The sequence below is a fragment of the Colius striatus genome, chromosome 8 (assembly GCF_028858725.1).
Source record: "Colius striatus isolate bColStr4 chromosome 8, bColStr4.1.hap1, whole genome shotgun sequence".
In the NCBI taxonomy this organism is placed as follows: Eukaryota; Metazoa; Chordata; class Aves; order Coliiformes; family Coliidae; genus Colius; species Colius striatus.
This window is the reverse complement of record NC_084766.1, coordinates 28,240,955-28,259,732: the sequence shown is the minus strand read 5'-3', so window position 1 is coordinate 28,259,732 and position 18,778 is coordinate 28,240,955. Positions and strand designations below refer to the sequence as shown.

Genomic DNA, 18,778 nt, shown 5'->3' with positions numbered 1-18,778 from the left:
TCCAGTTTGATGCAGTACTTTGGAATTACTCTCATGATAATCAGTGTTGTCTGGCAGTATGGACAGATTTGGCTTTTATGAACAGAGAGGTGCAGTCATGACCATGTGCAGTGAAAAGGAGATAAAGACAAATTACTCTTTCTCTGGATTAGAAGTAGATAGTGAAGGTGCAGAGTGCCAGATGTTACTTGGCAAATTACTAAGCTGTGTTCCTTCTGTGCTACTGCATGTCTGAGTCCATTGACTTTACCTGTGGAGATGTCTTGATGACTTCCAGAAGGTGCCTTTTTACATGTCTGAGTAGCTCAAGAAGTCTGCCTTAGGGCTGTTGCCTCCCTCTGCCTGTTGCCCAGACCTGGGGAAGTTGTATCACAGGTTTTAATTTATCATATACCTAAAGTAAAATGTAACATCCTTTCTCTTCCCTGCAGTTTCTTCCATTTCTCATTTACAAGCATGCAAATTCTTCTAATAGCATGTGCTGTTGGAGAAAACTGTTTAAGCTTAGTGTAACCTGTCTGTGAAGACGTGTTGCCTTGTGAGATGTCACCTCTGTACCTATCTCAGTGACGTTAATCCCATGCTAGCTGCTTCTGAGTCAGGGTTCAGCAATCCTGCTGTGCCTGTCGCTGCTGCCTACATCTCATGTGCCCTGCACAATATTGCTGGCCTTGAGTTTATCACTATTGAGGAATGAGGACAGAAAACCTGGAAAAAGGCCACTTCAAGACTGAGTTTCTTAATGCACAGACAAGGCCCAGTGCTTAGACATAGGGCATTTTCTTTGTTTGTTGGTGCACTAGTTCAACCTGTGTCTTTGTCCACTAGGTTCCAAAGGGAACGGTAACAGAAATAATTGCTGCAGACAAGGCAGAGGAGTTTCGCAGGTAAAAAAGTAAATCCCCTGTGAGGATGTTTTCTGGTGGCATTTTTGTCCTTTGTTTTTATTTTATTGTTTAGAAATCCACTTCCGTCATGGATACATTTTATCTGAGGACAAACCATTGCTGCAGGATTTCTTTGAACACTTGAAAGAGTTGGGGAAGAGTTGGGTCCCTTGGGAGATACCAATCCCAGCCCACTGGATCCTATCTGCTTTCCTTTTGAGATAGCAATGAGGAGTGCCAAAGGTTAGGACACTTAAATACAAGACAGTTGCTTTCTTAACCACATAGGAGTTGATGTAAGAGTTAGATTTCCTCCTGTTCTGATGGAGAATGAGCACCATTTATATTGAGAGATACTCCCATCTGTGCAGCAACAAGACCTCTAAAAATACCTTTGAGTAAATAAGAAACAATGAAGAAATTGTTCAGGACATCTTTTCCCCTGGATGGTCTGGGCAGTGAATTTTCTGCTTGTAAGGAAAGGGTAGAGATGGAAAGCAGGTTTCCACATGGTTGGGAGGATAGGGCTTTGACCTGTAAAATCCTCCTTCCTGAATGTGCTTCTTCCACTTTCAAGGCTAAAGGGAAGGCTGAAGTACTGGGAAATTGAGAATGAGACACTCCAGGTGTCCCATGTGCCTAGTGTGCTCTTCTTGCTTGCGCTGTTGTGATCACAATCTTCTTTTTTCAGTCAACAGAAAGACTTTGTTGAGTTGAGTTTTGCTACCATATCAAGCACGGGTCCAAATGGAGCCATCATTCACTACAAGTAAGAGAAATACAGCTTCTCCTTTCATCCCTCAGCAAATATAGTTGGAATGAGCTGTCTAGCTTCTTTGTGGAGTCACAATGGAGTACTCCAGGGAGATGTAGTCACTGTTGATTGCCATCTTACTTTATTCCACCAGAGCTTCCACACTTACTAGATAAATCTCTGTCCCTGCTGGCAGTGTGCATGTATTAAGATGCTGATCTGCTTGAGGGCCATAGAAGGGGCTATTTTGGAGACAGAAGTCTGAGAAGGACAAGTATGAAGTGCAAACTGTTCTGAAATATGTCCAGGAACAGATGTTGAGGGTTTTTTCTGTACTGTACTGCTATTTATTGTAGACAAATACACTCCTCAATATGATCTCTGGCTCAGCACATGTGGGATTTCCATCACTGCCACAAGAAATCAGAGCCAACACATCCAAGTTTTCACTTAATGTGGTTTCTGGACTGCAGACATGGGCTGGAGACCTTAAAACTGTGAATCAAAAAACTTTGTGTTTAACTGAACAGGCCAGTTCCTGAGACCAACAGAACGCTGTCTGTGAACGAGATCTACCTCCTGGACTCAGGAGCACAGTACAAGTGAGTGGGATGAACGGTGCTGAACTGCTATGTTTTCTGCAGGATCAGCTCACAGTTGCTGTGGCAAGCGTGGCAATGTGTAGTTTGGAGTGCAATGGGCCTTCTCATTGTGCCCTCTCTGTAGAGAGTTTGTGGGATCTCAGATATAGCCAAGTGCATCAGTCCATGGTGACTGATATGTGACAGAAGCCCCTGAGCATATAGTAGGGCTGTTGACAAGGCTTATCTCGGGTAGGGAATGGGATCTAGGAGCACAGTGCTCATCTGCATCCCATCACCAGTGTGATGGTGGCTGTGCTTGAGTTATGGTGCATGTTTCTGCCTGTTACAGCTCTACTCACCCGGTGTGTTGGTGGTAAAGGAGCAGAGAGCAGGCCTGGATGCCCTGGCTTAGCCTGTGCAGCTGAGTGAGGTACCTACCCTGCCAAGATCTGCCCCCTGGGCAGTTGTGGCTGATGCTATGAGCAAAAGCGGAGCAGGACAGCACTGCCCTGTGGTGCTCTCTGCCTTTTCAGGGGCAGGGCTTCTCATCCCACTTGGGTCTCAGGTGTGCTTTTGGGAGGGCATTATGTCTGTTGACTCACTCAGTGCTGTTTTGACAGTGCCGTTCAGTAGCCTCAGTCTCTGCTGCTGCTGCTTACTGTGGGACTCTGACTCCATGGAAAAGGAAAGCAGTGATGTTCTTAACCAGTGTAAATAGATGAGAAATGGCTTGTTCAGAAAGATGCAGGACAGGCCTGGCTGCTCTTTTGAGATAAGTTTTATCTTTAGAGTGATGCCTTTTTATGTCAGGAAGAACTTGGAAAAAGAGCCATACAGACATTCTTTGATAAGATTTTTACAAGGAGATCTTTTTTCCTCCATTCTGATAGCCTAATTAATGATTTCCTTAGTGCCACTCTGGAAAGCAGCCCTTTGAATACAATGTAAGCTAGACATCAGTGGCACTCACCACAGCATTGTGACAGGGATGCTCTGCTTGTCCCTGCTGAGAAGTTGAACCATGAATTCTTTGTGGCCATGGCCTGTGCCTGCTGGGGAAAAGCATAGGCACAGAAGTGGGTGATTCAAAGGGGACTCATTATTTCAAGAACCTCTGTTCTTGGCAGCAGGCTTAAAGTGATATTTGCAGAAGAAACTTAGAGGAGGTTTCTGATGTCTCAGACTAACTCCTATCCAAATGCAGGATAACTTCTAGAAACCATAGCACAAGACATCCTCAGGATGAAAGGGACACTATGCCCCCTTGCACTTCCCTTTACTGAGCTGGTAGCTGTCATTAGTGCCTAAGTATATATTTCTTAAGCTGCTAGTGAATCATCTTCCATACAAATAGACTAAATTCGGCCTTCAGTGTTCTGTTCTCAGTGGGCAGGTACCAGTTACTAAACCTCAAATTAGCGTCGTATTTATGGGCAGTTTAGATTCTAATTTGCAGGACCTTTGGGGTGCTTTATGGGTGAAAGATAATGTTTTGAATTGTAAATCATTATTACTACATCTGCAACGTGTATATTCAGGATTTTTTTGAAGTTAAGAACTGCTACATCATCAGTCTTGTGTAGCACAGAACAGATGACTTTACCCAGTTATGAGTTTGATTGGTTTGCTGCAGTGTGACTGGGTTTTCTGTTCATTCTCACTTTGAGCTTTCTTCTTCCCCCATCCCTTTGCTTTCTGCATCTTTGCATGCCTCTGAAGAGATGGTACAACAGATGTGACCAGGACAATGCATTTTGGCACACCATCAGCTTATGAAAAGGTAAGTTAACATCTCAGTATAGTTTGTGATCTGATCCTTATTATTAAGACACTTAAACAAATTAGTAACGTCTCCTGTTGCTACGTAGTTAAAGTACTCTGTCCTTTATTTAGTACTCTGTCATTTATTTAATAATATGTAACAGCATTTTGATAAAGACTGAAAAGATGCTGTCAGACTTCAGAATCTGATATAAACTGAGTGATTTAGAGAATGATACCTTTCTATCATTAAATGCACACCTCTCCTCTGCAAAGTGACGTCTCCTCTAAGAAACAATAAAATTGGCAATTAAGGATAAACATTCGTGGCTTCTCCAATATGGGTATTAAGGGAAAATAATTTAGTGCAAAGCTCAGTATCTATTGCAAGGCTGCAGTAGTGGTTTGTTTGTAATGTACTATATAAAAAACTTATATGTTTTTTTGTGAAGTCTCAGACTTACGTGATAAAGTCTGTGTTGGAAATTCAGCAATGCAGTTTTGCTTATTTTAAATTGCTTCTTTAATTAAACTAATTTCATCATTATAGTTCTCTCAGTGTTGAAAATACACTGTAGACTATGCTCAGGAAGGAAAACTGCACCCACAAAGAAAATAAGTCATGTAGGTGAATCCTGCTGCTAAACCTGCAGTTTGCATTTGCGACACACTCTCCATAGATAGCAGAGAAAGGTCTCCATAATAATTTAAACTCTTCCTGCTCATGGTTTGCTTTGGCATTTCCAGCCACAGGAGAGCATGAACAAGTCTTTCCACGTCCTCCACAATTTGCCACAAGACACAGTTTTTCCATTGTTGGAGAAGACACGGTTTTGCTTCTCCCTATGTACTTATGGTGCACTTTTCTTTTATAGGAATGTTTCACCTATGTCCTGAAAGGACATATAGCTGTGAGTGCAGCCATCTTCCCAAATGGAACCAAAGGTAGGTTGGTGAGTTGCAGTGCTTTGAACACAGCAATGACCTCTCAAGAACCATGAAGTAGTCTGAAAGCAACATTATCGTTGACTGGTCCAAATGTGTTAGGCAGATGTTGATGTAACTGTCTGTGTCTGTTTCCATCAGAACATTTGCATTCTGGATTACTGATGCTTTCTCTCTCTCAGCATCAACCGGTGCTGAAAATTCTGAGGGAGGAAATCTGAAGAGTCTTCAGAGCACTCTGGTTCTAGGGTGATTGTGACTCCCATCAGTCAGTGGCACTCTAACACATCCGTGGCCCTTCTGTGCTTGGAGGTGGTCTTTATGCTTTACTCATGGCCCTATCAAAGAGAGAGGTCATGTTCCAGCTTCTAAAGGACAGGCTAATTCTCTTCCAGATAATGTAGAGTCTTTTTGTCAGTGAGCAGCATGGGAAAGTGACACACAAAAGAGTCATTTTGCTTTTGTGTGGGAGATGCTGTGACATGCATTCACCTCATGTGAATTCATTGCAGAGCTATTTTCTCCCTGATCGGAGACCTTACACAAAGGTGCCTCTTTTTAGAGCTTTCTCCAGTTTGCTTTCTCGGGTAGGTGAGGAAAAAGCAGCTGTGTAGGATTACAAGAAACCTGAACTAAAGTTGGAGGATGTCTGAACTTGGACATATGGGCTTGGTGTTCACATGCATGCAACAGAAATCCTCTGCATTCTGGTTGAAACAATCTGAAGTGACCGGCCATTCCAGCCAGAAGTCTGGCTGAGCTCACCAAATACAATTGGCAGGTGTTCTACTTAGAGTTCATTTAGTGAGCTACCTTTAAGACAGGTACTTAATTCTCGGTGAGACATTTAATCACTAGATTAAATATTAAATTAGAGCAAGCAGCAGTGCAATGTTTATGTTACAGACTGTCTTCTGAGGAGCTGTGTAACAGGAAAGAGAGAGGGGTTCTTTAGTGGAGAAAGGGCTTGAATGTCACACTTGCCAAATCTTCCCTGGAACTTTTAACGGTCCAAAGACTTGCTTTCTTTGGTTGTTGGTGTTTTTATTTTGAGGGGGTGGTAGTGGGTTTCTTTGTTTTTATTTTTGTCATGTTTACCAGGTTTGAGTTTTCAGTGGGATTATCAATGTCTCTGAGGGAGCTTGATTTGATCAAATTCTCTCTCCATGTCTATCTCTTCCCCTTGGCCTGCAGGTCACCTTCTAGATTCCTTTGCCCGCTCTGCCTTGTGGGACTGTGGTTTGGATTACCTGCACGGGACAGGACATGGAGTCGGCTCTTTCCTAAATGTACATGAGGGTCCTTGTGGCATTAGCTACAAAACCTTTGCAGATGAGCCCTTGGAGGCTGGCATGATCGTCTCTGATGGTATTCAGCAGTGGGGATTCTCTCTGGTTACTGGGGGAGGGAACAAGCTCTATAAGATGCAGAGGGAATAAATCTGACAATGATGTAAAGGATATGTGGGATCATAAGCTCTGGTCTTGCCTCCTCAGTTTGCTATTTTAGTTGTCATTCCAGCTCCCTAGGTAAAGATCCTCATTTTAGCTCTGCCACTTCCACAAAACAGCTGGGTGCTGCAGGCCTGCTGCCTACTCTCTGTGGTGCAGACCTCAGCAGGGCTGTGCTGCTTACCAGCCCAGCTCTAGCATGCTGCAGTAGAAGAGCTGGCTACAGTACAAGATGGACATGAAGCTTTCAGGAGCTAATCCTGTCTTTGCTGTGGGCTATTTGAGGTAGCTGTTAAATCTTTATATGCCCTATTCTTCCACTAGTAAATTAACAGCCTGCTGGGGTTTGCTGAGAGACTTTCTTTTCCTTCAGGGCTGCAAAGTCTTCTCAGGGAAGTCAGATAAGTGTTTTGGGGAAGGGGTTACCCACCTGCCTTTGGTAAAGACATTAATATTTTCAGAGTTTCTGGTGTTTGGAGCACATGTACTCATTGCTCTCTCTTGTCTTGCAAGAAGCCTGTCTGAGCTCGAGGGCTGTCTGTCTTGTTTCTCCTCTCTTTGAGAACTTTTGCTGTCACCTTGCTCGGGGCTTCTGTGCAGATTAAGTAGAGTCTTAAATTTGTTTGCCTCTGTGGATGCCTGATGTCAAGATTGTTTAGTGACTTCAGTGGACTAAAGCTATGGAAGGGAAGTTTGGCCACAGGGAATAAGCGTTTGCATCAGCGTAGCTATGTGGCTTAGTTAATTACTGTCTGTTTCTGCAGAGCCTGGGTATTATGAAGATGGCTCTTTTGGGATCCGAATAGAAAATGTTGTCCTTGTGATCCCTGCTGAAACCAAGGTGAATGACCTGCTCAAGATGCACCTTTCTCCATCACTCATTGGTTGTAAAACTTAAAATACCAGAGCTTGAGGTGGGACCATGCTGCAGGCAGTTAAATCCTACTCAAGGCTCCTGGTCTTCAAAACCCTGTTGTGGTGAAGCCTGATTCTCTAAATCTCCCTTGTTGTTGGGGACACAGAGGGCAGTTCTGATTCTGTAGACTTTCTATAGTTTGAAATGTGTTTGCGAGAGTTGTTTTAAAATGTTTTCTGTCTGGATGTCAGAGACTAGAAGCATCTTTATTCAGCCCCTTGGAGTCATCACTTTGTTATGAGTTTGTAATCTTCTCCAGTTGGGATTTTCTTCTCTGGTAAAGAGTCCTCAGTGGCAGTAGAAACAAAACTGCAGTCAAATTTTGACATTATAGTTGCCAGTCTGGCTGGGTTATGATTTTAGAGGTACCAAACTGAAAATGACCACATAACCATCAAGCAAAGTCCTGCACAATGACCTGGGATGTGGCCTTTAAAAAGTGACCATTGAAAGAAATAACCAAGGTTATTCAATAAGAAATAAGAAAGAAATTACATAAGAAATGTTATTGTAAGTTGCTCCCTCTCATTTGAATATTACATTGGTTGTTCTGTAGAGATGACAGGAACTAAGGAGTAAGTGTGATCTGCTGGAGCTGTTTCTGATAATTCACAACTGTTATCTTTCTGCCGCAGTACAATTTCAAAAACAGAGGGAGCCTGACATTTGAACCCTTAACCCTGGTTCCAATCCAGACAAAAATGATTGATGTTAACTTGCTGACAGAAAAAGAGGTAAGTGAAACCATAGATTTGCACTGCTGCCTTTGCACTGGAACCAGCTTGTTTGGTTCTGTTTACAAGAACCACTGGCCTGTGCTCCATTTGTGCATTAAATTTGATCCACCTTTGAGTAGGTGAATGGGCTAGACAAGCTCTCCAGGAGTCCTTTCAATCTGAATTATTCTATGATAAAGGCAGTTGGACCCCTCCAGTGATATTTTGGTAATCCCCTTGAGATCTTATTTGCTGCTATCATCTTTTCTCTTCTGCTCCTGCCTTAATTTGCTTCAGTCAGACTATCATGCTGTCTTCCCAGAGACTCACGCTGATGTCTGTTCCATGTTACTGTCTGTATCTACTTGTGACTAATTCCATTGAGCTACACCATATTCTACAGTACAAATGGACTCTGAGTAGACATCAGTGATACCTGCTCAGCAGCATTTATTCCCTGAGTAGCTTCATACTTTTCATACTTTCATACATACCTAACTTTCTGGTTAGGTCTCCCAGTCTTTCCATCTTCACTGTGATGTGTTTCATCGTATTTTTCTGCCATATTCTCTATTTTACTTCAACCCATTCTCCTCTTCTGAATCATAGTCCTATTTGCATTTCCTTTTTCTGAAAAGGACTGTGAAAAGTGCTGAGGTCTGCTGTCAGGTTCCCTGTTCAGACCAGCAAGGCAACTGATGTCTCAGGACTGTGTTGTTCAGTTACAGATTTGCAGAGCTATTTACTAGTCTGTGCCGAGGTAGCTGTCCTGGCTTGCTGCAGGCAGAGACTTTAAATCCTCAGCAGCTGAACTGAACCTTGGATCCTCTGAAAACCTGGGACAAATTGCTTCAGTTCCTACCCTCATCAAATTTACAGATCACTTCCAGGTGTTAGAGGTCTGTCTCTATGGGACAGGATCCCAGCCCAGCCTAATAGCTCAATGCTGAGGAGCAGAGAACTCTGTGTTTATACTCAGTGTCATACCCTTCTCTTTCTGCAGTGTAACTGGGTGAACAGCTACCATCAGAAGTGCAGGGAGGTAATCGGAGCGGAGCTGGAGAGGCAAGGCCGGCACGAAGCTCTTGGGTGGCTCATCCGGGAGACGGAGCCTCTCCTCAGAGCTCAGTAGCACGGCAGCTGCCTGCGGGGTGCAGAGCATCAGGACCCTGCAGCGTCACAGGAACCTGCGGCGTCTCGGGCCCCGGCACCGCCGGGACAGCGATTGTCAATAAGCCTTTGGAAGTCAGGAGGGGGTTCATGTAGTGTTTCTCTCCCCGTGACACATGGGGATAAGAAGGGTTACTGCCTCAACAATAGGTTGGGGTTTTTTGGGGGGGTTGGGATTCAGAAGAGAAAGCAAACAAAATAAATAAGCATGTTGCCTTCAAAACAAGGGTCCTATTTCAATAATGGTTCTAAGAGGCAATACTGGAATATTTTATACTGTCTGTTTTTTCACTCTGAAAACTCAGTATTTTTGCATACTTGGGTTCCAGTTGTTAAGATGCTACCCACACAGCAGGACTGATTACTGAATAAAAGATTCCAACCATCTGCCTTCTCTTGCAGTCAGTGATGTGGTGGGTTTGAGAGCCTGAAGAAGGGCAAGAACCAGATAATTCCACCTTTATGTGTGCGTCCTGCTCAGACAGTGAGGAAGTATGTATGGGGCTGCCCTGTGCTAGGCGCTGGGCAGATGTTCTGGGGAAGCCTGACAGGAGCAGCCAGTTCTGCCTGTGCCTTGTGACAGAGCGTGCGAGGGATGTGATGACACTCAGCAGAGGTTTGTGTGTGCACAGCACCCAGCCCAGCACTTCTGTCCATTGTTAGGACTTAGTGAGGACTTGTGTAACCCTTGGCAGCGCCGGATCCTTGGGCAGTATCGTGGAATTACAGCTTTTCCTGGACACAAAGCAATTATTAAGTTAAATAAATGCATACAATGGACAAAGCCTCTGCAACTTTGGTTCAAACTCAGCCTGGCCTTGCCTACCCTGAGCCGTGCTCTGGATTGCAAGGCAGTGCACATTGACATCTCGTGGTTAAGTGAGCTACTGCAGGTTCAACACAGACAGGAAAGAGCTTCCTCTGCCCTAGAGCCGGAGTTTTCTGCTCTGCATCTTCTGAAACGTAAGAGGTGCAGTCAGGTAGTGGCAACCCAAGTTCCTGGTGTTTTTAAGAAATGCCTTGTGCAAATAGATATGTTTGTATATATCATTTTCTTACCCCCTCCCCCAAAGAACTTCTGAGAGGGAAGTATTTATTTTTGTTAAATGTCTTCAAACTCGTGTTTCCCTCAAGAGTTCTGGAAAGTGGAAGCAATATTACATGGCCAAACAGAAAAAGACTGGGAAGAGAAACAAAGTTGCCTGGCCTCCTAGCTGCCTTATCCAAGAAGGTGGTAAAGCAAAAGTGCACTAAGTGCTTCAGAAAGTCCTTCTCATGCCCGGTCTCCACAGGCAGGTGTATGTATTTACATATCTAAGTGGTTTCCCACCCAGACTGGAAGTGTTGGCTTTCACCTCAGCTGTGCCTGGGAGACGCGGCTCATGCATCAGCCAGGCTGCAGTGCCTCCTCAGTGTGTGCTATGGACTCCAATGGGTCAGGGAAAACGTTTCTACCAAAGGCAGACACTGTCCCACAGGATCAGAGGGCCAGTGGGGCACCTCTGAACAAGTTGTGCTGTGACAAAGTGAGACTTTCCCAGCAAACCCCATATGTGTGCAGTGAGGCCGAAGGATCAGGGTGAGGGGGAAGTCATCAGCTCAGGGCTGCAGCCCTGCCTGGTGGGACACTCTGGGGCCTGGTGGGACACTGGGCCTGAGGCAGCTGCTGTCCAGGGTGATGCTGGTGGGAGCAGACAGCTCTGCAGCGTGGTGCAGCCTTGGGGGCTGGGCTGCTGACCCCCAGGGGTTCCCAGGAATGGTGTCCTGGGTGTCCTGGCAAAGACTCAGCCTGGGTAGGTCTGTCCATAAATTCCAGGACATTTTTTTTTCTCAGAGAGAGGCAGAAGAGAAAGATTTCTACCAAATAGTGAAATGCAACGGCCAGGGAAGCTTTTGTCTTCTGGACCCAAAGCCACTGTGTCTGGCTCAAGCACCTCTGGTAAGGGAGGCAGGACACCACAATTCGCTTGTTTTGAATAGCCTTATCAGACTCTTTCCCCACCTTAATTGCCTCCTTACAGTCAGATGCCAACTTGGGGTCATTCCCACACAGGTCTGAGAAATTCATGGCTCTTTCACCTCCTGAAGTCCCCTCTGGCACACAGAGCCAGGGATGGGGAAATCCAGACCTGTCTTCTCTTCTAGGCACCAGCCCAGGGAGCCTCAGCAGAGACCTTCTGCTCTTCATGCCCCAGCTTACTTCTCTGTGCCACCTCAACCCTCTGGGCTTTTGTTGCAGGGACTCTGCCAGCAAGTCTTTGTCACAGCTTGGAGCTCTTGACCCGTCTCTCAGGTTTGGCACCTTAGCAGAGAGAGTTGGGGTGTTTCACAAGGCACAGCCGCCTGACACGCGTTCCTAACTCGGAGGTATTTGTCTCTCTCCCTGTTCACTCCTTAGAAATACAACTACATTTTATGTTCTTTTCTGTCTGAGCTTCGGGTTTCTGATGGAAATTAAATTTGGCTCTTTTTTTCCCCTTCTTCTTCCAGGTTTTGATTTATTCCATCAGTGCCTACTTTCCCTGGGTGGTCTCTCACATCTGCTCTCCTGGTGGAAGGAGACAGTTAAGGAAGAGAGGAGCAAGGAAAAGAACGAATCAAAGCCAAGCTCCTGTCAGGTTTGATTTTATTTTTGTGTGAGTGCCATCCACAGGAATGATCATAAAATTAATGCTGTTCAAGTGAGAAGTATAGTTTTATTTGAAAAAAACCCAATCCACAGAGACTTTTTATTGGTGGTTGTTGTTGTGGGAAGGAGGGGGCATTTTCAACAACATGCTTAGTGGCCTATTGTCAGACCATTTTGGTTTTGCAGTATTTTGAACCAGGTGGATATCTCATAGTTCTAGATCCTACTGCAAAGCACATTTCTGCTTCATACACAGCCTCTCTTACCCAAACAGTCCTGTGACTTCATTCAGCCCAGGAGCTCAGTGAGTAGTTGTGCCTCACCACCACCTGGCCTTGTTTCTGCCCAGGGGACAGGACTTCTGCAAAATGCAAACCATTCTCAAGGTCCATGTGGCACTTCTCTTGCTGTCCCCTGCCCAGCTGTTAACGTTTGTGCTAGAAATCTCCAGCTATGCTATTATTTTGTTTGAGGACTCTGACATTGTTTCCCTTGGAATCAAAATATTACAGCAAGAGACAGACCCTATTTTCCAGTGAGGAAAATCCACATGGCTTTACTGTTCAATCGTGATGTGTGCATTGGCAATGCAGCTGTTGCTGTCCAAAGCTTTTGAGGCAAATAGACCATTTCTGCATTCATGTTAATTCATCACCACAAATGCTCCTTCTCTCCATAAGCCTGCTGACTGCTTGGCTTCTCCACAGTCATCCTTCCTTCTTCAGTCTGTGGGTATTACCTTAAGTGTGCCTGGCAGCAGTAAAATGCAGTTGTTTTTTAACTTAAATGGCTCATAACTCACCTTTAATGGAAACCCCACTATTGTTCGTGTGACTATTAAACCCATCACTTTCCACAACAGCTATTGGAGCAAGTTATGATTTCCCTCAGCCTGGCTTTAGAAAGAAAAAGAAAACTTGTGAGAACATCATTGCTGAGGACCTACTCAGCAAACCCATCAAGCCAGCCTGACATTCAGGCTGCACACAGTGGATAAGTTACCCAGTGGTGATGAGGGGCTGGGGTATGTGACAAGGCACAAGTGCTTGTCCCTGCAGTTTGTGCAGCAGACAATGACAGGGAAAGCCAGGTAGCTGGAGCAGCCAAAGGTTAAAACTCTCCTGGGGGTCAGGAGGTGACATCTTCTTTCCTTTACTGCTACTTCTCTGTCATGTGTTGCCCTGAGGGGTCTCCTCTGGGTGGTGTGTAGCTGAGGACACCCATATTTTGAAAGATGTCCATAAAAGGCTTAATGATGCTCCTCAGTTGCTCGGGAGACTGCCTAAAACACGCCTGTGTGCTGGCACCTGATGCCTGGAGAGGCCTTGCCTTTGCCCAGCGCTGTCTCCTTTTTGAACTCACTGGAGGTGTGTTGGCTGCTGGTGCTAAGGATTATTGCTATTTATTTTTGCTGACTTGTGGCAATTTACACCTCATTCCCAGAGCCCTCCATCTTCTTTTTGGGGAAGAAACTGTGGACCTGGGCATCTGGCAGAGGTGTCTGGAGATGAGAAGTTAAATAAGCTGGCCGGTGTCACTGCCCTCAGCTTGTTTTACATGATTAGGACAAAACTCCCAATGGCTTTGGATGTAATAAGAAAAAAAACCCCGAAACATGAGCCTCTGGAGGGTAGAAATATGAACTGGGTTAGTGCTTAATTAAGCTGCCTATTAACAGTTGTGTAGTGGCCTGGAAGAATTTTAATGTACCAATTAAAGCGAGGAGCTATCTCCTTGGCTTTCCACCACCTCTGGGGATGCTGTCAAGAATGGGGAGCTTGCAGATCAAGTGTGTTTATTTTGCTCCTTCCAGCTTGTTAAAAATCGTTCTATATTTGGGATGTGGCAGATGCCCATGGACATGTTTGCTTCTGTGAGGTGGAGTGATGTCTGCCTGATGAAGATTAGCGTGGGGAAGAAACAGGACTGTAATGCTGTCTGACCCTGTAAAACCAGTCCTGTTTCCTATGGTTTCTCTGTGTTGCTGCACAAGGAGAAGGGACATGGCAGATGGATGGTGCTGTCAGCGAGGTGCACTGGTTTGGCACATACACCTGGGACATTTTCCATATACCTGCCAATGGCTTGCTCTGGCTCCTGGTGCCTGGGCAGCCCTTTGTCCACAGAGTCTGAAGATGGGTGGCCTCTTGTGTGCCTGCTCAGCCATAAGCCCCTTCCTGCTGCAATGTCTGGGCAGTTTGTATGGGCTGGCAACCATGTGAACACAAAGCCTGGTCCCTGCCACTGCCATGCACTGAGCTGTATTGACCTATTCCTAGTTCAAAGCCAGTCTGGGGCCAGTCTGTTGTACACATCCCCCAAACCAGAGCATTAACCAACTGGAGAGGGCCCACCATGAGCCTTCAGCATCCCCCTGTCACCCCACCTTTGTGTCAAGCAGCTCTGACTGGGAATCTCCAGAGCTGGAGCAAGTCCCCACTCACTGTACCTCATCCCTCTGTGCATCCTCTCTCCTGCACAGATGCTCTCCTCTCTGTAGTGACAGGAGACTTGGCAAGCATCCTTTGTTTCCATTTGCATTTGGAGCACACAATCTGATAAACACCACCACGTTCCTCTTGAGGTTTGAATGCAAAATGAGCTGGGGAATTTCAGGTGAAGGCAGCATTAGTGTGGAGCACCATGGTCTTCTAGGAGGAGGTTCAAGGAGCTTGAAGTAGTTGTGAGAATATCTCTGCTCAAATCCAAACAGGCAGCTCGGTAAGTGCAAAGTTGAGGAAAGTGTCCTCTTCCCCTTGTATCCTATTAATATTTAGGGCCGAGCTTCAATTATTCATTCCTTCAGGGTGTACTTTTATCATCTCAGTGCTACAGGATTAGCTTATGCACCTTCTCTGGGCACTCAGAAAAGACTTTTTCATAATATTTGCGAAATTCCATATCTGAGAGACCTTTTGCAAGAAAAAGACATGCTCAGAAAAAGCTAATCTTCCCCATCCCCACCCACAGCTTCTTGCAGACTGCACAGAGCTGAGCCTTAGTAGATGTACAGGACCTGGCTTTGGCTGGAGATGGGCTAATCCAGCATGACTTTGTTAGAGGCTGGATCGATTACTTCTCTTTTTTTTTTTACACAAGAATGAAGAGACACCTAATGACATTAGATAGACCCAGCCCAACTCCATACACATCCATGACCCTTGGCACAGCCAGCTCATTTGTCTGAGCTGTGGACAAATTGAAGTACGCTGTGATTAAATACTCCAAATTATTGACATCTCCACTATAAATACCTGACTTGTTAATAACCCATCTTCCTGCTGGGTCACAAAGCCTGACAGCCAGGTTGCTAAAATGAGGATAATCAGATTGTATGTTTCTGAGCACGGCTTGAACAGGGCAGAGTCTGGGAAGAATCCTATTTTATTTGCCCAAATATTCCTTTTATTTAATTGAGTAAAGCCAATCATGGAATTAAAATTCCCTTTTCTCCCTTCAGGAGCGCCAGTGCTTGTGGGAGCTCAACACTACATCAATCACTGCAATTTCAAACCTGGTCAAAACAAGGGAGAAACAGGAAATATTTTTTTTTCCTACCTTTTGAAAATATTTTGTAGGGTCATTCTGTTCCAGGGTGAGGTGATAAGGTCATGGTAAGACCATGAAAAGTTTTGCTAACCAAAAACCTGGAAAAATTACTGATCCAAAAGAGCGACATCCAGCAAGCCCTTTAGTTTTCATTCTTTTAGAAGAGGTCTTGTAAATAGTTGAAATTCTAATGAAATTTAGAAGATTGGAGCTTTCCATTTAGAACTTGTTGGAACAAGATGGTCTGGCAATTTTTGAAACAGTATTAAAATATTTGATTTACATAAGTCTGATGAAACCTGTCTCTAATCCCCACTGCAGGCTGAATTTTGAAGAACTTTAATTTCTCAGGTAAGAAACACAAAACCATAAAAAACCTCCTTGAAGTCAAGTATTTTGTCTGAAAAAAAGTCCTGCTACAGTGATTGCATTACTCCTGAGAAACAGGAGGAGCAGGTAAGATGCACCAAAGTTTGTGATCATCCTATGAGGCATCACTGATCCTTCCATGTTTGCTTTCTGTAGTCGGTGGGGCGAGATGGACAACCCCAGGAATCACGTGGCATGCTTGTGAGTTGAAATGTCCTTTTAGGATTATGGATTTCTCCATTGACCTGACAAGCAGACAAGGCTTCTCTCTCAGCCCTCTCAGGCACGTGGTTCCAGCTGGGTGGAATAAATAAACATGTCTTCAAGTGACAAGTTTCAGGGGTGCTGAGCAAACCTTTAGCTTTAGACAACTTTTCCCACTTAGGACCTTCACCAACCCCTCTCTCGACACAATACTGTGTTAGCGCTCTGAAATGTTCACATCATTTACAAAGTTATCACCTATTCAGATCTAAAACACTGTCCCAAATCCAGACCAACAGCACTGGGCAGCTCTGAAGCAGATTTTGAACACAGCTGGGTGAGAAATGCTGGGCCAGCTGAGTGGCTTGATGGACCACACTTGTGGCTAGGGATTGATGGCTCATACTTACTGATGCTGAGGCTCGCTGTGACCCCTGCAGGCAGGCAGCACTGTATGCCAGCTGGGACTAGTGAGCAAACTGAATCCCACCTCTGCCACCTGCAGCCCTGATAACACGTGTTTCTTCTAACCTCTTATCTAGTTTATAGTGAGGCAGTTTAAGAGGGCTTGCCGCTCGAGGCAGAGGTGTCAGGTGCTGTTATCATCTTTGGGTTTCCCACAGGGGAAGGAGAACAAGGGTTTCCACTTGGCAAAGCAAATAACCCTGGGCATCGATGCTGTTGCATTTCCTCCACCAAAGGCCATGGGTAGCAGTATGTTGTGGAGATGCCTCCTGGAGTACGTACAGTGCTCCCTGCTGCTTGCTGCTCAGATGGCATTGTCCTGCTTCTAGGTAACAGGAGGCAGGTGCCTGGGTTGTTTAAAAAATATCCTTTCTTCACAAGACCACAGTTTAAAGATGCCTTTTGTTATTACCACTGGAGCAAAGACAGCTGTTTCTGTAATACCCCATTGTATGTTTGCGCCACAGCAACCAGCCAGTCAGCAACTAAGTTATCTTGCAATATGTGTGATCACGGGCTCTTGTGCCTGGTTGGGATAAATGAAAAAGCTCCTGAAAAAGTGGAAGGCAGAAAAGCACTGATGGTACAGAGGAGGTTCTCCAGAAGAAGGCGTTCTGGCTCCATTTATTCAGTTCTCTGTGTACAGAGGCACATCGCTTGCTTGATTACAGGTCAGATAGTCTTTGAAGCTTGAAATAGCTGGGAAATAAACCTACAGCAAGAGAAGAGGGTGAGTTGCTGATGTAGGATGGAGGAACTGTACAAATCCAGGAAAGATACAGCTGCTGAACCAAGAAAAAAATGTGTAATGGCAGCAGAGTCACAACTAACCTGGTAATGACTCTGCAGGTTCCCCTTACCTTTAAAGAACAAAGCAAGGGAGCTTTATGCTGCGATGGTCAAGCATTTAAATGTGCATTTCATAAACATAGAATTTTTAATACAAGCCATCACACCATTAATAACAGTCTGCCTAGCATTAAAAATTGTACTGCAGATGCATGGCTTTGCCAGTTTTGAAACCTCAGCAAATTCAGTTTTAATCTACCGTAGAGCTAGGAACAGTCACTGGAAGGATGACACTGTTTTACATTCAGTGCATTTATTGACATGAGAAAACCAGCAGGCATTAATTTACAGTGACTAATTCAGAAACATGCAAATTTGAAGGCTGGATGGAAGCACATAAACCACACATTGCAAAACTGGAGTTTGGATCCTTGGTTTCCCTGGGTTCACCACCTCACAGCAGATTTCTCACAGCAGGCTCTCTGTCCACAGGGAGAGACAACACGGGCTGAAGAGAAAAAGAGTTGGTGCCAAAGAAGGATCCAGGGTGGGTTTTGGACTGGCATTTGGCTGCCTGAGTGGCAGAAGCCCAGTGAGGAGGGAGATCTACATGGAGGGAGGGGGTGGTGAGCAATGAGTTGGACATGAGGTCCTGGCCAGGCAGGTCAGTGTGTTCTGGAGTCTTCATGCACAAGAGGCCTTAAACAAATCCTACCCAAGCAGAATGTGGGGGAGCTCCTTGTTCCAAAAGGCAGTGTGACCTGTCCCTGCTCTGTACAATTGCCTATTGAAAAAGACTCTCAGCTATCCATGACATTTTCACAGCACTTGACAGTGTGAAAGTGCTTTTAAAAGAGTGGATGTGGCCCAGGGAAAAGAGCCTTTTCACAGCCCTCTTTGTTTGCTGTAGAATGGTCAGGGGACCTAGGAGAGCTCTACCCTGGTGAATGGGACAGAATCAGATTAAAGCCCAGCACAAATTGCTCTCAATTAGCACCTCTCCCTCAGGCCCAGTATGACTTTTGGGAAGATGACAGCCATAAGGCTCCTCTGTCTCACTGGGGAGCCTTCACAACCCTGCAATAAAGAAGGCACTGTGGGGATTTGCTCTCTGCTTTTGCAAAGCAAGCATTGGCTTAGTCTGTAATACACACATCCCAGCTGGCAAAGAGAAATTAGTTCATTAAGACAATAGAAACAGTGAGTGTACAGAGAAACATGAAAAAATGACAGAGATGCCTTCACATTCTATACATTTGCTGGGATAAACCCTCAAGTCTATAATAGTAAATCAGAATGTACAAGACATATTTTATGCTAATTTAATTAAAGGCAGCGTCCTGTACACATGGATAAGGAACCAAATTAATATTGTGCACTACCTGCTAATTTTGCCTGCCGTGAGTGGGCTGAGTCTGGGACATCCTGGTGTGCTCATGGCTCTATTTGTTTTTCTGGACAAGATGGATTTTCCCCCCTTACTCTACCAAAGTCAGGCAGGGTCAAATTTTGTGCTTTTCAGTCCCAAAGCTGACAAACTGTGTGTAAATACCAGCTCTGGGCACCTGAACACCAATTCATCCTTGCCT

General features: G+C 45.0%; 1 protein-coding gene across 5 annotated transcripts in view; it reads left to right on the top strand.

Annotated features, from left to right (window-relative positions):
* The window catches only part of XPNPEP1 (X-prolyl aminopeptidase 1), a 38,678-nt gene extending 22,315 nt beyond the window's left edge, over positions 1-16,363 (top strand). For 3 of the 5 annotated variants that reach the window (XM_062000811.1, XM_062000808.1, XM_062000810.1), the window contains 10 exons: positions 829-887; positions 1,579-1,656; positions 2,172-2,243; positions 3,945-4,005; positions 4,862-4,931; positions 6,126-6,299; positions 7,147-7,223; positions 7,934-8,032; positions 11,675-11,802; positions 15,684-15,932. In XM_062000811.1, the coding sequence (XP_061856795.1) occupies positions 829-887; positions 1,579-1,656; positions 2,172-2,243; positions 3,945-4,005; positions 4,862-4,931; positions 6,126-6,299; positions 7,147-7,223; positions 7,934-8,032; positions 11,675-11,802; positions 15,684-15,705 (840 nt within the window). In that variant the 3' untranslated portion in view covers positions 15,706-15,932. Of the gene's footprint in view, positions 1-828; positions 888-1,578; positions 1,657-2,171; positions 2,244-3,944; positions 4,006-4,861; positions 4,932-6,125; positions 6,300-7,146; positions 7,224-7,933; positions 8,033-9,017; positions 9,969-11,674; positions 11,803-15,683 lie in introns of those variants that run through there. The other 2 variants (XM_062000807.1, XM_062000809.1) reach the window with 2 other exon arrangements.
* The last annotated feature ends 2,415 nt before the right edge of the window (positions 16,364-18,778 follow it).